Raw genomic sequence first — 14,383 nt, 5'->3', positions numbered from 1 at the left:
GACAAAAGGAGAGGAAAGAGAGATCACAATGTAGAGGAGAGGACGCAGACAGCAGCAGCACTGAGGGTTACACAGCAGTGATGTCACCTCATACTGGCACTGTTGGACTGAGAAACAGATTAGCCATTTGATCTTTGCCCTTATTTTAGTTCCAGTTTCCTCCTCCCAGCCCACACAGTCGGATTATTGTTATGGCATGACATGCGGATCTTCCTCTGCTTTACTCTCCTCTTCTGTCACATACCTCATACCTCCACATACCTCACTACTTCCCTCATGTCCCCCTTTCTTCTGCGATCAGGGTCAGTGGTATCCCCCTCCCCTGTTTATGTAACAGCTCCATTATTGGTTGAGACCAAGAATGCCCCTCCAATGCGTCGATAAGCCCTCATTCAAAGAGATTGAATTATATGGAGATAAACGGTGTCCTTGAGCATGGGTGCAGATAACAGATTGGAGTGACACAGCTGACTCTCTTTGTTTTGTTAATTAAAGATGACCTCATCGCTAAAAATGGACGCTGTGCACCTCCTCGTCACGAGCCTCGCCATCAGCAGATTGCAGATTGCAGGCAGGGGGCCAAGGGCTTTCTGCATTCCCTTTCCCTTTTTGCTTCCTTTCCCATTTTGCCTCATCACACACACAGTTATCCTCTCTATCTTTGACTTTCCCGATTTCATTTTTTTTTTCTCCTTTGCTCAACAACCATGACACTCCCTTGGCATCTCTTATGTAAATATGGACACTTAATGTGTGTTCATGAAACCTCTAACTCACGTTAGTGGATTTGTGCTTGAATTGTAATTGACACAAGACAAGGATGCTTCCCCTCAGTGCCTTCCTTTTCAATCATCATTGTGTGCTGTGGGGCATTGCGTCCCTATCAGTCATACGGATGCTAATGAGATTTTTGCATGTTATGAATTGACAGAACTTAGGGTGATGTGGACATGATCTTTGTTGAATTTGGCGCTAGCTAAAATCGATTTAAAATGCATTTAAGCTTTAAATTGGGATTGATTAGTCTCACTTTGCCTCCAGGGCACTGCAAACACTTAAAGTGGTAGAAATAAATATTTAGTCATGATGGAATTACTCTCTGCATTAATATACAGTAAAGGACCAACAACCCTGCCTAGATTTATTTCGAGCTATTATAGTCATTGCCGAGACACATTTTGTTGCTGATACTGTATCTGTGCCCCAGCCAGCCACAATACACAACACTGTTGTGTTGCTGAATTGTATTGGATTATATTGAAGTGTTTCTAATATTTTGTCCATCCCTCAAATGACCATTTCAATCGACACATCACCATGGTAATTCTATAATCAAAAAGCTCAATAGTCAAAACTGAAAGATTCACAATCCAAAAAAGTATTAACATAAATGATGCATTGACACTACTAGGGAGACCTTTTCTCATTTCTTTTCTTAGCCTTTTTCTCATAGGTAAACAGATGATGAGAACTGGCCTGTAACCTGAGTTCAATGGCTACAGGAAGCAGCACCTGTAGCCATAGAACTAAGGTAGCAATGGATAGCTGCTGTTCTATTTTACATAAGCTTTGACATAACGTACTCCCAGTTACAAGCCTGACTGATCGCCATCACACAGACCTGTGAAACAGAATGACCACCACACAACAACTATACTAGCCAGTATGCACAGAGAGTTGACTGACACCAAGTGGTGTAAGAGACAGGCAACAATTGGTCAGCCTACACAAATCCTACTAGTGTCTGTACCACAGAGCCAGCTGAAGCCATCAGAGCCCACCAGTCTAGTGGTACAGCAGGTGGAGGATGGCAGTGCACATCAACCAGTCAATACAGTGTAGCATCACAGTAAGACACAAGCCAACAGCCTGTCAACACCCAGTGGTTTATTCTTAGTGCCAAGGACAGACCCAGGGGGAGACAGAGCCACAGTAAAAGGAGCTGGGGGCAGTAAAAACAGACCACACACGGGTCACATCAAAATGGCAGACATGGACCCAGGGGGCCATTAGTCTGTGACAAACCACCACACCTGACCCAATTCCTTGTTATGCAGGGCCATTTTCTTGTGAAAGGGCAGAGGCAACCCAGGAATGTCCAGTACAAAGAATCTGACGAACAGGCAGGGACTTGGCCACTGAGTATCCAAAACAGCAGGAGTAAGATGAGGCTGTTGTATGTGGAGAATTGTTCAATACACCCATGTTTAATGAGGAGAAAATTAAGTCTTGTTTGCATGGTACATCTTTCAGTTTCATTATCAACGAGGATCTCCATATTTGCCACTTGTGGTTATTGTCGTTCAGTTATGACCTCATTTCACCTTCTGCCTGCAATATCAGCAGTCCACAGAGCTGCAGAAATATTATTGTATTGTGTATGATTGACAGGTTGACAGTGAAATTAAACATCAAATTTGTCCCAGGGGAAGGAGAAATAATTAATTAATTAATTTTTGCCATTATATCTGCTTAACCTGTTTTACTCTGTTTTCATTCAGACCCATATGTTACTTTAGCTTCTAATATCACATCTTATCTTTGATTACACCATGGCCTGGGTGAAAACTCAATTATTATTAGCTGGAAGGAAGTTGATTAATTTCAGATAACTGTCTGAAATTAATCAGGCAGTTATCTGACGTAATACTCTTATTACTCTTGCAAATGAACGCGTTATCAAGATGCAAGTGTTCCACTGAGTTGTCCATTGTATTTCTTACTGCTCAACAACAACATACAATCTCATAAGTCTGTACATTCGGGACATGTTTTGTGAATAGTTTGTTTGAAGAACAAATTAATAAAAGAGTCGAAAGGTTGGTGTGGAAGTGCAATGGTTACTCACTTTGGGAAACCAACCTTGTGTTTGCAGAATGTGTGCATAGGTTATTGAAACCGACCTTGGTTTCAATAAAATGACACATGGTGGCACATTGATGTTGGCATTAAACTGGAATTATAGCATATACTTGAAGACTAAGCGTATGGTATGATGGCTCACAGAGTCAGAGAAGAGGTTGACAGCTGCCTTGTTTTGTTGTTATGTTGATGATGTGCTATTGTGCTCCTCGGTTAAGTGGAATGATTTATTGTTCTGAGCAATGGTTCGGGTAGAAAAATGTGCAAAGAACATGTGTCCAATATTACACAGAAGTCAGCAGAAAAAAGGTTTTTTATCATAGTTGATGTTGATCTCCTGATCATGACAATGGTGCGCTAAAGAGAGAAAGAAAGCTTTAAAGTCTCCATAAAGGTGTCTGATAATCTTGAAGTCTCGTCTTAAGGATTTGACTTTTTTCTGTTTGCATAACTGTTGCTTCATCATGCTTTGTTATATTTATTCATAAAAGGCTTTTTGTTCAGACTTATTGCATCGCCTTGTTACTCCCTTACTTAAGCAAAGCTGCACCCTTCAGGTGAAGCACCTTGCTGTCAGGTAAAAAAAAAAGAAGCTGCTGGCAGTTCAGTATGTATCAAAGATGACACATGGCACTCTACAGTCTACACCCAGGCCAACACAGGGAGTCTCCGTGACCTGATACAGAGGACTTGTTACACAACACTTACATTGTAATGGCGCAAGGACATTACAAGTTGAGTTTATGTGTACGTAAGGGCAATACAGAATGCATTTTAATACATGACATGATGCTGCTTCAAAGTAAGCACATAACTCCATTCCAATCTATTTTAGCTTTCTGTCTCAAACAATGAAAAAAGTGTTTTCATAAATAAATGATGTATCTCTCTGCCAGCACAATGTCTCTGGAGAGTTGTCCAAAGGGATGTCCCTCTACCTGATTAGAAAAAGTTGGACAATTCTATGCAACTCAGCCTGCTTGGAGAAATCTGTTTCCCAAAGTGCTTTGTTGCTATACCTCTAAATATCTCCTTTGGATGCCATTAGTAAATCCCCTCGTCTCAACTGCAAAGCTCTCTCACACATAAACACTTAAATGTGTGATGTGTCTTGTTTTTGTTTTTACCTTGAGTTTCCTGCAATAGGTGGCACTGTGCGACATTAGGTTAGGGTAGTATTTATATACCTGTATAATGTCTACTCTCTGTGTGTGTGTGTGTGTGTGTGTGTGTGTGTGTGTGTGTGTGTGTGTGTGTGTGTGTGTGTGTGTGTGAGAGAGAAAGAGGAAGGGAGGAAGGTGATGTTGCGTAGGCTCTGCGTGGGGAGTGGAGGCTTGAGTGCTGACAGTTTAACAGAAGAGGCCCCTTGCAGGTTTGGCAGGCCACAGGAAATATAAAGCTTGTGATTTGTTTGTTAATATAAAGCTTGTGTTTTGTTTGTTTAAAAAGAGTCCACTGTGCAGTTATCTGGACTGATAGTAGGTCGGAAGAGAAAGAGGGACAAAGGAAAACAGAACGAGAAAGAGGGTAGTCTGAGGACAAACAGAAACATGATGTGAGAGAGAAAGAATGAAAGGTGATCATGTAAGAATAAAAACAGAGAGCAGCCCATACTTTAGCACACATGGTGATATATCTATGCTGAAACTTGATCACTCACTTGCCAACACAAAAACTGTTGTTATCACAAAGACATTATATCAGATCAAACTTTCAATTATATGAAATCCCTTGGAACTGGTATGATCGAAATATTAGGCACAAAAATGGATTAAAATACTGTGTATTTTCTGAAAACCAACTACCAAGATATTGTTATTTATGAAGAGAAAAAAAACATTTTACGACTGTATTTTTAACATTTTTAACCTTTGACTGGCAAATGTGAACTAAAGTTAACAGTTGTGGAAAAGAAAAGAAAAATGTAATTAATTTAAGATACATTTAACTTTACTAAACTGAGCTTGTAGCTAAGAAAGTGAATAAACAGTGATTTACTGCAGTGATTTTGTTGTTCTGCCACTTTCCCTCAAATTTCCTCTTTGGGCAGTAAAAAAAAAAAAAAAAAGCCCTAATGTGTGAACCCACTGACCTTGAGGATTTACACGTACACTCACTCACTCTCTCTCTCTCTCACACACACACATACACACACACACACACACACACACACACACACACAGACATGGCTAATGGCTGAGGCAATTACACTGTGCCTGAATTCAGTAGTGTAATTGAAATGATATGTCAGGGATAACAGTATAGCAAAGTCTGGCTTCCAACATCAGACGAAATGCCACCGCGCCACCATGTACACACCCGTCTCTACATCCAGCCACACAAGGGCAAATAAGGGGAGCGTGTGTTGTGCTTCTGTAAGTCTGCCTGCGTGTAATTGTGCATATACCGTACACATGTACTGTGTTTGTCGTAAAAGTGCACATTTTGCATTGTATACGATGAAAGTATACAGTAAATTCCAACTTCCTGTTCACTTTTTGTGTCCCGCCTACAGCTACTGCTGCACCCCATGACACCCATGAAGGACGGATTTCTTCTTGAATTTCCCCTCCCGTGCCCACCCCCATCCCCTCCTTTTTTTTGTTTTGTTTTGTTTTGTGCCAACGTTTTTTGAGAGGGGTTTTCCTTGTCTTCTTAGAAACTGGGTCAGTCTGGGTCAGGAACTGTTGCTGTTGTGGTCCAGCAAAGCCCTTTGAGACACTGTATATGACATTGGTCTGTCCAAATAAACTGAACTTGACTTGTTTGCAACTACATCATAGTTACGAGGCCTGTGTGTGTTTGAATCAGAGTGTTTCTCTGTGTTCGCTGTCGGTCAGCCCGTTTCGTCATGTTCCCATGAACTGCTATTATTTGTTCCCCCCTTTCTGTTAACTAAAAAGGTCACCTGGCATTTACCATCGCCATGTAAGCTGGAGAACACGCAAAATGGCTTTTACCGTAATAGAATTTTCGGGGGCCTTAATTTTTGCCAGCTGTGTGCTGGTTTGGCTTTGGTATTGACAGAAATGTTGACGGACCTCAGGCCTACCCATGAGGAGCCCCTCCGAAGGGTAGAACCATAAATGCTGCTTCTGGGTGGGTTTTAATGTCCTATTCTACAGTTAATGCAGGAGATGTTTGTTTAGCATTACCTAATACTAGATTGGTATGCAAGCACTTAAAAGCTACCACCGTGGAGGCAGAGGATGATTGAAAGTCCTCGGTAGAATACATGTGTGCCAGTTGCTTCTTAAAAAACACTTCCAGTTCAGCAGGTGATTCATACAACCATTTTGTCATGGTTCTGAGTTTCAGGCTGCTCATTCACCCTTTTATTCATTCAGTCCAGTTGTTTGTGCGTCCATGTTGTATTTCTGCTGTCATTTCAGGTCCTGCCACAGATCCACTCCGCTGCGTTTTAACATATTGCCTTCGTTAATGTTTAGACCATGTGCTGCTGATTCATAAATTACTGTTTTGCAGCAAGTGTTGCTGGAATTTCCTCCCTCTCTACATTGAATCAAGCACCGGCTTGATTAGGAAAGATACAGAGCGAGACCACGGCCATGTGCTCAAAGCTTAAAGCCAAGCTTTAAAAGATTAACACATAGTTTTAGTTGAGTTCAAATGGTTCAGAGAATGAATTTGGACTCGTGTTCAAGGTTCTGCAGTTGTTAGATCCGGCACCAGAATCCGCCCTCCGGTTTGATCACTTCTGAGCTAAATAAATGCCTCCTCATAAATTATGTTTGCTTTCCTTTGTAATAGTTACATGCAGTGAACAGTATTTCCAGATACTTTTCACCACTCTCAAGGAGCCAGCACTGTCTGACAGTGTTCTTATGTAGGATCAGTCTACAACTTCAGTAGCTTCCCATTGTATTTGATGTCTCTTAAATCAGCAGGGCCATTGACAAGACTATTTCTTTGCCCTCTGTTTGGATTACTTAGGCTGCATTTCATATAAAAATTGCTGTCATTTATCCGCTTTTATTTGATTGTCATTATTTCAGTATTCTTGCAAGCTAACATTTACACATAGAAAAGGCCTTTATCAGCCCCTTTACTGTGTGCACATGATAGTACATTGTGTACCCCCCGAAACCTGCTTACTGGTCTTATATTTATGTAATTGTGTAACAGTTTATAGCTTTCAGATGGCTCTGTTTAAAAAGGGGTTTGACCCATGGAATGTGTGGGTAAAGTTTGCTAGGTAAGGGTATATGATTATTAAAAAGAAAAAAAACACACACTGTGCTCTCCTGCTGAGTCCTTAAATTGATAATTATACAGTAAGCCACTCAAGAGCCACAAAAGACTACACCAAAGACATTTGTCTTTTGTTTAGTCTTCCAGATGGATCTAACTGAAACACTTCCCTGCACCGTCAGTGACATAAATGGTCTACTCACACTGTACATGTAATGTCCAATTATGACACATTGCCTCATGTCGCTAAGCTCATGCTCATGCCTTTCAATTAAGGCCAGGGAGACACAACATATTTTTAACTCTGTTAGTACACATGGATTTTGTCATGTGAAATGTTGGTTTTGGACCCCAACTGTTAAGGAACAATGTTGCAAATTATCTACTGTATAAACACTATGATGAGCACATTTGATAATTGCATATTCAGTGCTTTGTGTCTTTAATAGATCAGTTAGCTATACATTTACAGCAAAACTTTATCAGCAACTGTTCTTGATTTGTTAGATTTATGACCACAGGGGATATTAAATAAGGCTTACCCTATAATCTCCTCCTTCCTTTTATAGTACTTTTGCTCTTTTTTGTTGTTGTTGATGTTGTTTGTTGTTGCCTTCTGGGAGACAAGTGCATATTTGTCAATGTTTGTGTGTGTTTGTTCATTTGTCTACAGGCCACATTGTCAATGTGGCTGTAAACAAAAAGAAAAACTTGTGGCCCAGCAATGATCTCTAGACAATACGTCAGAGAGCACCGCTATTGGTGAGCACACTCTGCTATACAAGCATGAGTCAGTAGATCCGCCATTTGATTTTTGCAAGTCAGGGTTATGTTGTAATCAAATACAATGCCAAGAAAATGTATGTGAACCCATTGGAATAACCTGGTTTCCTGTTCTGATTGGTCATAAAATGTGATCTGATCTTCATCTAAGTCACAAGTACAGACAAACACAACATGCTTAAGGTAATATCACAGAAACTATTATAAACTTTAATGTCTTAATTGAACACAGCCCTTAAACATCCACAGTGCTGGTGGAAAAAGTAAGTGAACCCCTTAATGACAAACCTGCTTTAGTGGCAATAACCTGAAACAAGAGCTTCTAGTAACGTTCAGGAGGAATTTTGGACCATTCTTCTTTATAGAACAGCTTTTTAGCTCAGCCATATTCCCAGGATGTCTGGTGTGAACAGCTCTCTTCAAGTCATTCAACAATGTCTATACTGGATCAGGGTCACCCAACTTCTACTATTACTTCTATCCTGCAATATTCTTTGATATACTTGAGGATTCATTTTTTGCCTTAATGATGTGGAGCTGTCCAGGCCCAGAGGCAACAACGCCCCAAATCATGATGCTTGTTCCCCCCTACTTCACGATGATGTTTCATTAGTCATCATCAGTCCACAAAACATTTTCCCAGTGGTGTTGTGGAGTGTCAAGCTGCTCTTTGGCAAACCTCGGAAGCACAGAAATATTTTTTTGGAGAGGCAGTGGCTTCCTCAGTGTTACTCATGGACACCATGCTTTATGCAACCATGCACTACCATGAGCAGAGATGTTAACCAGCTCCAATGATTCCTTTAAGCCTTTAGCTGTTTCTCTGAGGTTCTTTGTTATGTTACTGATCATTCTGCATTGTGCATTTGGAGTCAACACTTTTAAGCTTCATGCAAATCAACAATTCTTGATCCTAAGTCGTCTGAGATCTCTTTTTTTGCGAGACAAGTTTCACATCAGCAGATATTTCTTGTAAATAGTGAATAGCAAAGTGTTTTTATAATTCAAAGGAACTCTGACTTACACCTCTAATCTTGGTTCATTGATTTGATTCCATGTTTGCTAACTCCTGAGTACAATTAGCTTTGATTGATGCCCTTAGCCGAGGGGTTCTCATACGTTTTCCAGCCTCCTCTGTGAATGTTTGAATGATTTTTTCAATATGGACTAGAACAATGCAATGATTTGTGTGTTAGTAGTTAAAGTTAGATTGTGTTTGTTCATAATTGTAACTTGGATGAAGATCTGACCGCGTTTTCCCACAAATTTATACATGAATGGAGGTAATTCCAAAGGGTTCACTTACTTTTTCTTGCCACTGTACTATACATCAACTCGCCCCTACTTAAACACTCACAGGTGATTGCTCCTGAACTGTACTGTAGTCACGCATCAGCGCCATGATTTATTCTGATTATCAAAACATCCATTGACATCATCATTCCTCCACCTGACCACATCCAAAATCATAAAACATCAGAGCACTTGCCATCCTTTTTCCTTTCCTGTCTTATTGTTTGTCTCTTTGTCTCTTGACAATTTTTTTCTTTCCTTCCCTCCTTTTACTCCTCTTTGGTCCACGCTGTGTTTAGAACTCTCTTTTTCTACTTTTAGGCTTTGTGAAGTAGGAGAAATCTGGGATTCACTGCGTCTCTGTCATAGTTTCTTGCAATGAAAGGCAGGGGAATGGCCTTGAAAGGTATGATGAACGCAAGCCAAATCAGGTCAATAGTCAATCTTTAATAGATCATTACCAATTATTACTGCAAAAGATAAAGTGGTCTGCTAGGCGTAATTTATTGTTCCACCAAATTTTGGTGTGTTAACATGCTTAGCCCACTAAATACACTAATTGCAAGAATAATAAGGGAACGGAACAGTTCTGTGTTGCCCCAGACAGGGGGAAAAAAAGTCAACAACTAATATCAGTTTCAGTTTAGTGTAACTGTGCTGAGTACCAGGAGCCTGCTATATAGTTCAAGCCCATGAAGATCAAGTGGCAAAATAAAATTCCTGATGCTAATGTCCTGATGTGCTGGCAGGCGGAGTATCCATACCATGCCTGAAAACTGGCTGACTGGCAAATAGCCACATGGTTGTTCTATGCCACAGTTGAAATGGTGTGCATACAAACTGTAGAGCCATGACATTGGAGACCTGGTTTCACAGGCTGCAAAAACAATTTGGTTAAGGTTAGGGGGAAAAATGCAGTTTTTGATTAAATATTTAAAAACTAAGCATGCCTTGTCTTTTATTTTAAGTCAGCATTAATTTTTCTAACATTTAACCAATACCACAATCTTTCCCTAATCTTAACCAAAGTGCTTTTAGTTGCTTAAACATAACAATGAAAACATTATTCATGTGTCAGTTGATACAAGCTCAGATTGTAAGAAAAACAAATGAAGTATGTTGTTATTAAATGTTTGATAAGGTTCCAACATTATGTTGAAAAAAAACCACAATAAGGGCAGCATTAAATTTTTCAGAAAAAAATTTTCGTTTGCAAATTAATAGTGTATACACATAATTTCTAGGAGACAGTGTTGTATATAGTGTCTGTATGCAATCATTAATTAGCCAGCTGAAAATCTTCCTTATCATTCCTGTTAAAAGCAAACACCAAGCAGATTGCACCAATGTAAGACAGAGGTGTTTATATTATTTAAAAAATAAGAATAATGTCAAAAAGATCAAGGTCGATGAAACATATGAAGGGCGGATCTGTTCCATAAAAAATAATTTAGGAAAACTGCATTGAATGTGAAATGTCTAAATCCCAGTACTGAACTGGAAGACAGTGCAGTATACTACAACTATATGTACTTAGATAAACATATACTGTATATAGACTCATACGATTAATATTTTGAAAATGTACATCATGTAAAATTGATATTGACAAGTTCTTTTGCAGAGCTAAGCAGGTTTTAACAGATTAAATGAGTCAAATTTCAGATTCATGTTTTTAAAAGGTAAAACCTTCGAAAGAGAAAACACTGCAACAGTACAGGAATGTGTTTAAGGGGAAACCTCCTATACACAGAGCTCTTTCTGTGAAAAGGTCAAATCATTCATTCGTGCAGTTCTTTTTCCTCTCTTCTGCAACCTTTTCTTACCATCCCCATGTGCCTTACCAGCCAGACTTACTCCCTGTGTTTATAAGTTGGCCCATGTATCATAAGCTAAAACTAAGCTGCCCTTTAGCTCATGTAGAAATAGTTGGAAATCCAACCGTTTGAGAGCTTTTAAACTATTTTGACAGCTCCCTCTTTTTTCCATCACCCCCATGAGCACTGGAAACTGGCGGCATGTATGTGTGTGTCTAAATGAACAAGTGTGCGTCGCTCGCCTTTCCCGTAAGCTGACATGAAAGATATTTCACAACTTGTGAAGTAGTGTTTTGTGAGACACAAGGGTGCTCAGTGAGATATCACTGTAACAGTACCATGTGCCCATAAAAGAAAGAAAATCTGTTTTCTTACAGTTCTATAACGTGGTGTGTATGGGATGCTGCCAGTAAAACATCATATTTAATTTAGCCTCGGGCTTCGTGCTGGCGAAATGGCTCCTACCGGACCGGGCAGAGGGGAAACTCATAACACCAGAGTCAAATGGCACAATCATTGATAAGGAAAGCACTGCTTTCCCAAATGTAGAAATTCATTCATGACTAAGCTCATGTTGTGAGCCATTGTTTTCCTGTGTTGAAACATGTGGTGGAACGAAAACATGTGGCATTGCTTTGTTTGACTATGAAACAATAGATAAAAGATATTGTTGAAAGATAAGTTTGCCTTTTTTTTTCCTTTTTGGCAAAAAAGTATGACAGATGGTAAAACAGTACAAATAACATTTCCAAAGAAGAATTTTTGTAAGATTTTCTTTGTTTCTTTCTGTCTGTTCATTTTACACTTTCTTCTTTCCTTCCTGTTTCATACCAGGTGAGGTTCTGAGCTTGATGGATGATCTGTTTTCTGGTTTGGGTTCATCCTGTGTTGTTGCCGGGAGGAGAAGTGGAGACCATCCTCACTCTGTGCTATATTCAGTGGTCTTCAAGTGCCTGGAACCCGACAGTCTCTACAAGTAAGTCTGCTGATGCCCTTCGCAAAGTTTTCTGAGTCAGTTGGTCTATTGTGGCTGTTGTGTTGTGTTGTTACAGAAATGTCTATAAAATATGGAAAGTCCCGAAGTATGTTCTCCGATCTCAATGGGTGTAAGGATTCATAGAGAGCATGGATTTTAAAATGAATTTGAAAATAATGTGATTCCAAATGTTTGTGTAAATGAAGATATATACAATATGTTAGAAGCTGGAAGAGTTTACAGACAGAATTGTGTTTTGCTGATCGTAAGGGGTCTTGTTTTTGTGTGTCCCTGTAACACTGGGAGCTGTGTTTGAGGGATCCTATTAGGGTCTACCAAGACACACAGGTCCTAGGTAAGAGTCTAGACTAAGACTCTCAGACGTCACCATATTCAAAAATGAACATCCTTTACAATACGGAAACTGTGTTCCCATAAGTAGGCATAGAGGTAAAATCACACACCTGGGAAGAGGTTGGGCGCCATCCTTGGGCGCCATCTTTTTCCAGATTTATGTGCATGAGAGTTATTTGGTAGGTGTCCAAATACTCAAGAGCTCATTTTCCACGGAGAACAAGAGAGTTGCCTCAATGTAATTACTGTTGTGGTGAGGAAAACACACTGTTGCATGTTTTTGCACCTTTGTTCCTACTTTTCCCCCACCTTTGAGTGTGGCCATTTCATCTGGTATAAATTCTTTTGATTTCCAATGTGGTTGGACAATATGTCTTACAATCTAGTCCTGACAGAATATGAACCAGCCCATAGGAGTATGCAGCTTTGGGTTGACTCGAAGGAACAACTTGCCTGACTTGACCTCGATCAGAACTATGCGGTGTTTTGTCATTGGGCTTTTGGGCTAGTCATGAACTCTCCGTGACAAGTGTATGTGTTACAAGAAACAGCAACATTTCCAAAGATCCATTATTGCCTTTGTAGTTGTATCAGAACCTACGATTTGGTTAGCCCAAGGGACTCCTTGATCAGTGGTCAGGCTTTAGGAAGCCTAAAGAACTGCAGCTTATGTCTTCACAGAAGCAAATGTATGGAAGGATTTGCGGAGGCCCTTATAGGGGGACCTTTGTTTGGCTTTATAGAGGTTATGGCAAACCATGACACAATTCAGGAAGGAGAGGCAGGGCCTAATGAAGGCTGTTTTCAGCAAAGGAGAACTGCTGACCTTGACTTTGAAGAACTCCAGAATCTGACTGACACCCCTGCTGTGGAGTGGGCAAAGTTGGAGGATTCAGAGGAAGTCTCACCAGTCTTTTTTGGTGGAGGTAGGCAAGGTGCCTGTGGTGGTTGAAATTTTCCCTGAAGTGCTAAAGACATGTTTTCGCAGACTCAGTTAATACACCTTATCAGTGTTATGTGGAGGTCGGGGACAATGTCTATGAACTGGAAGAAGAGGAGGGTGTCCCAGGGTGTGCTCCATTTAGCAGGGCATCACCTAATTGGTCATCAGCTAAACGACAAGTGATGAGTTTTTTTTCCATTTCATTGTGGGAGATTTTGAAACATTTGTGCTATTTTCTCATGAACCTGCTGCTTACTTGTATGATGATGATCTAGAAAACTTCCAAACCTTTTTTTAATATTCAATCCCCTCTTTTGCATGTCCTGCTCACCTACAGTATTCAGCGACATTGCTCTTGGTCAAGGATTACAATAATTATTGCAACTTTTTCTGACCATGTTTCTATGAGTGCAGTGTTTCCCATAACCATATAAAGACAATTAATTTCATTAAACATTATATTGTGGCCATGTTTGCATCTTTCCAACAATGACTGGGCAAATATCAGCAAAACCACATCCTCCCCTGGGTGCCTACAATTACCACTGCAAATGTTATTTTGTTTCAGGGGGTGATTGTTACGTACTCCTGAACAACAGCTGGGTCCAGTTAACCAGGGAAGCGTACTTAGTCTCAACATGGTGGAAGTGGTGGATGCTTCCTTTTTTATGTTCTATTTGCTCAGAGGACAGGAGGATCCCTGTTAAGAGGCCATATTTTTTTAAACTCAAAAACAAAGTGAACATTTTGTATGTGAAGTTTTTTGGGGGGGACATTTAGCTAACAAACCGACTTTACCTGAAGTCATTACATGCAGTCATAGACATTGTGGTCATCACCTTAACACATCGTGCATTTTACAACATTAATCCAAACTGTGACAGTATGAAAAATGAGCAGGCAACTTCTTAAATGCTGCATCAGTGGCCCTACCAGTGATGGTCAACATCTAGTAGCCCACAGCTCTCCATGCGCATGGCCTTACAAAGCCATGTGTCATTATGGTGGGATGTGTACAGTAATACAAAGTGAGCAAAGAGAGAAAGAAAAAAAGAAAGAAAGACCAGCACATTGTAATGCGGCTCAATTTCCCTCCAACAGATATTACATAACTTAAAATGTCGAGTTTTTGCTGAGTATAAT

General features: G+C 40.1%; 1 protein-coding gene across 1 annotated transcript in view; it reads left to right on the top strand.

Moving 5' to 3' along the window:
• LOC130186481 (astrotactin-2-like) overlaps positions 1 to 14,383 on the top strand; it is a 248,702-nt gene that overhangs the window by 221,950 nt on the left and 12,369 nt on the right. The window contains exon 20 of the mRNA XM_056403643.1: positions 11,802 to 11,943. Within this exon, the coding sequence (XP_056259618.1) occupies positions 11,802 to 11,943 (142 nt within the window). The remainder of the gene's footprint in view (positions 1 to 11,801; positions 11,944 to 14,383) is intronic.

This window comes from Seriola aureovittata, chromosome 18 (assembly GCF_021018895.1).
Source record: "Seriola aureovittata isolate HTS-2021-v1 ecotype China chromosome 18, ASM2101889v1, whole genome shotgun sequence".
Taxonomy (NCBI): Eukaryota; Metazoa; Chordata; class Actinopteri; order Carangiformes; family Carangidae; genus Seriola; species Seriola aureovittata.
The sequence above is the reverse complement of the archived record's forward strand: the minus strand, read 5'-3'. Positions and strand labels throughout refer to the sequence as shown.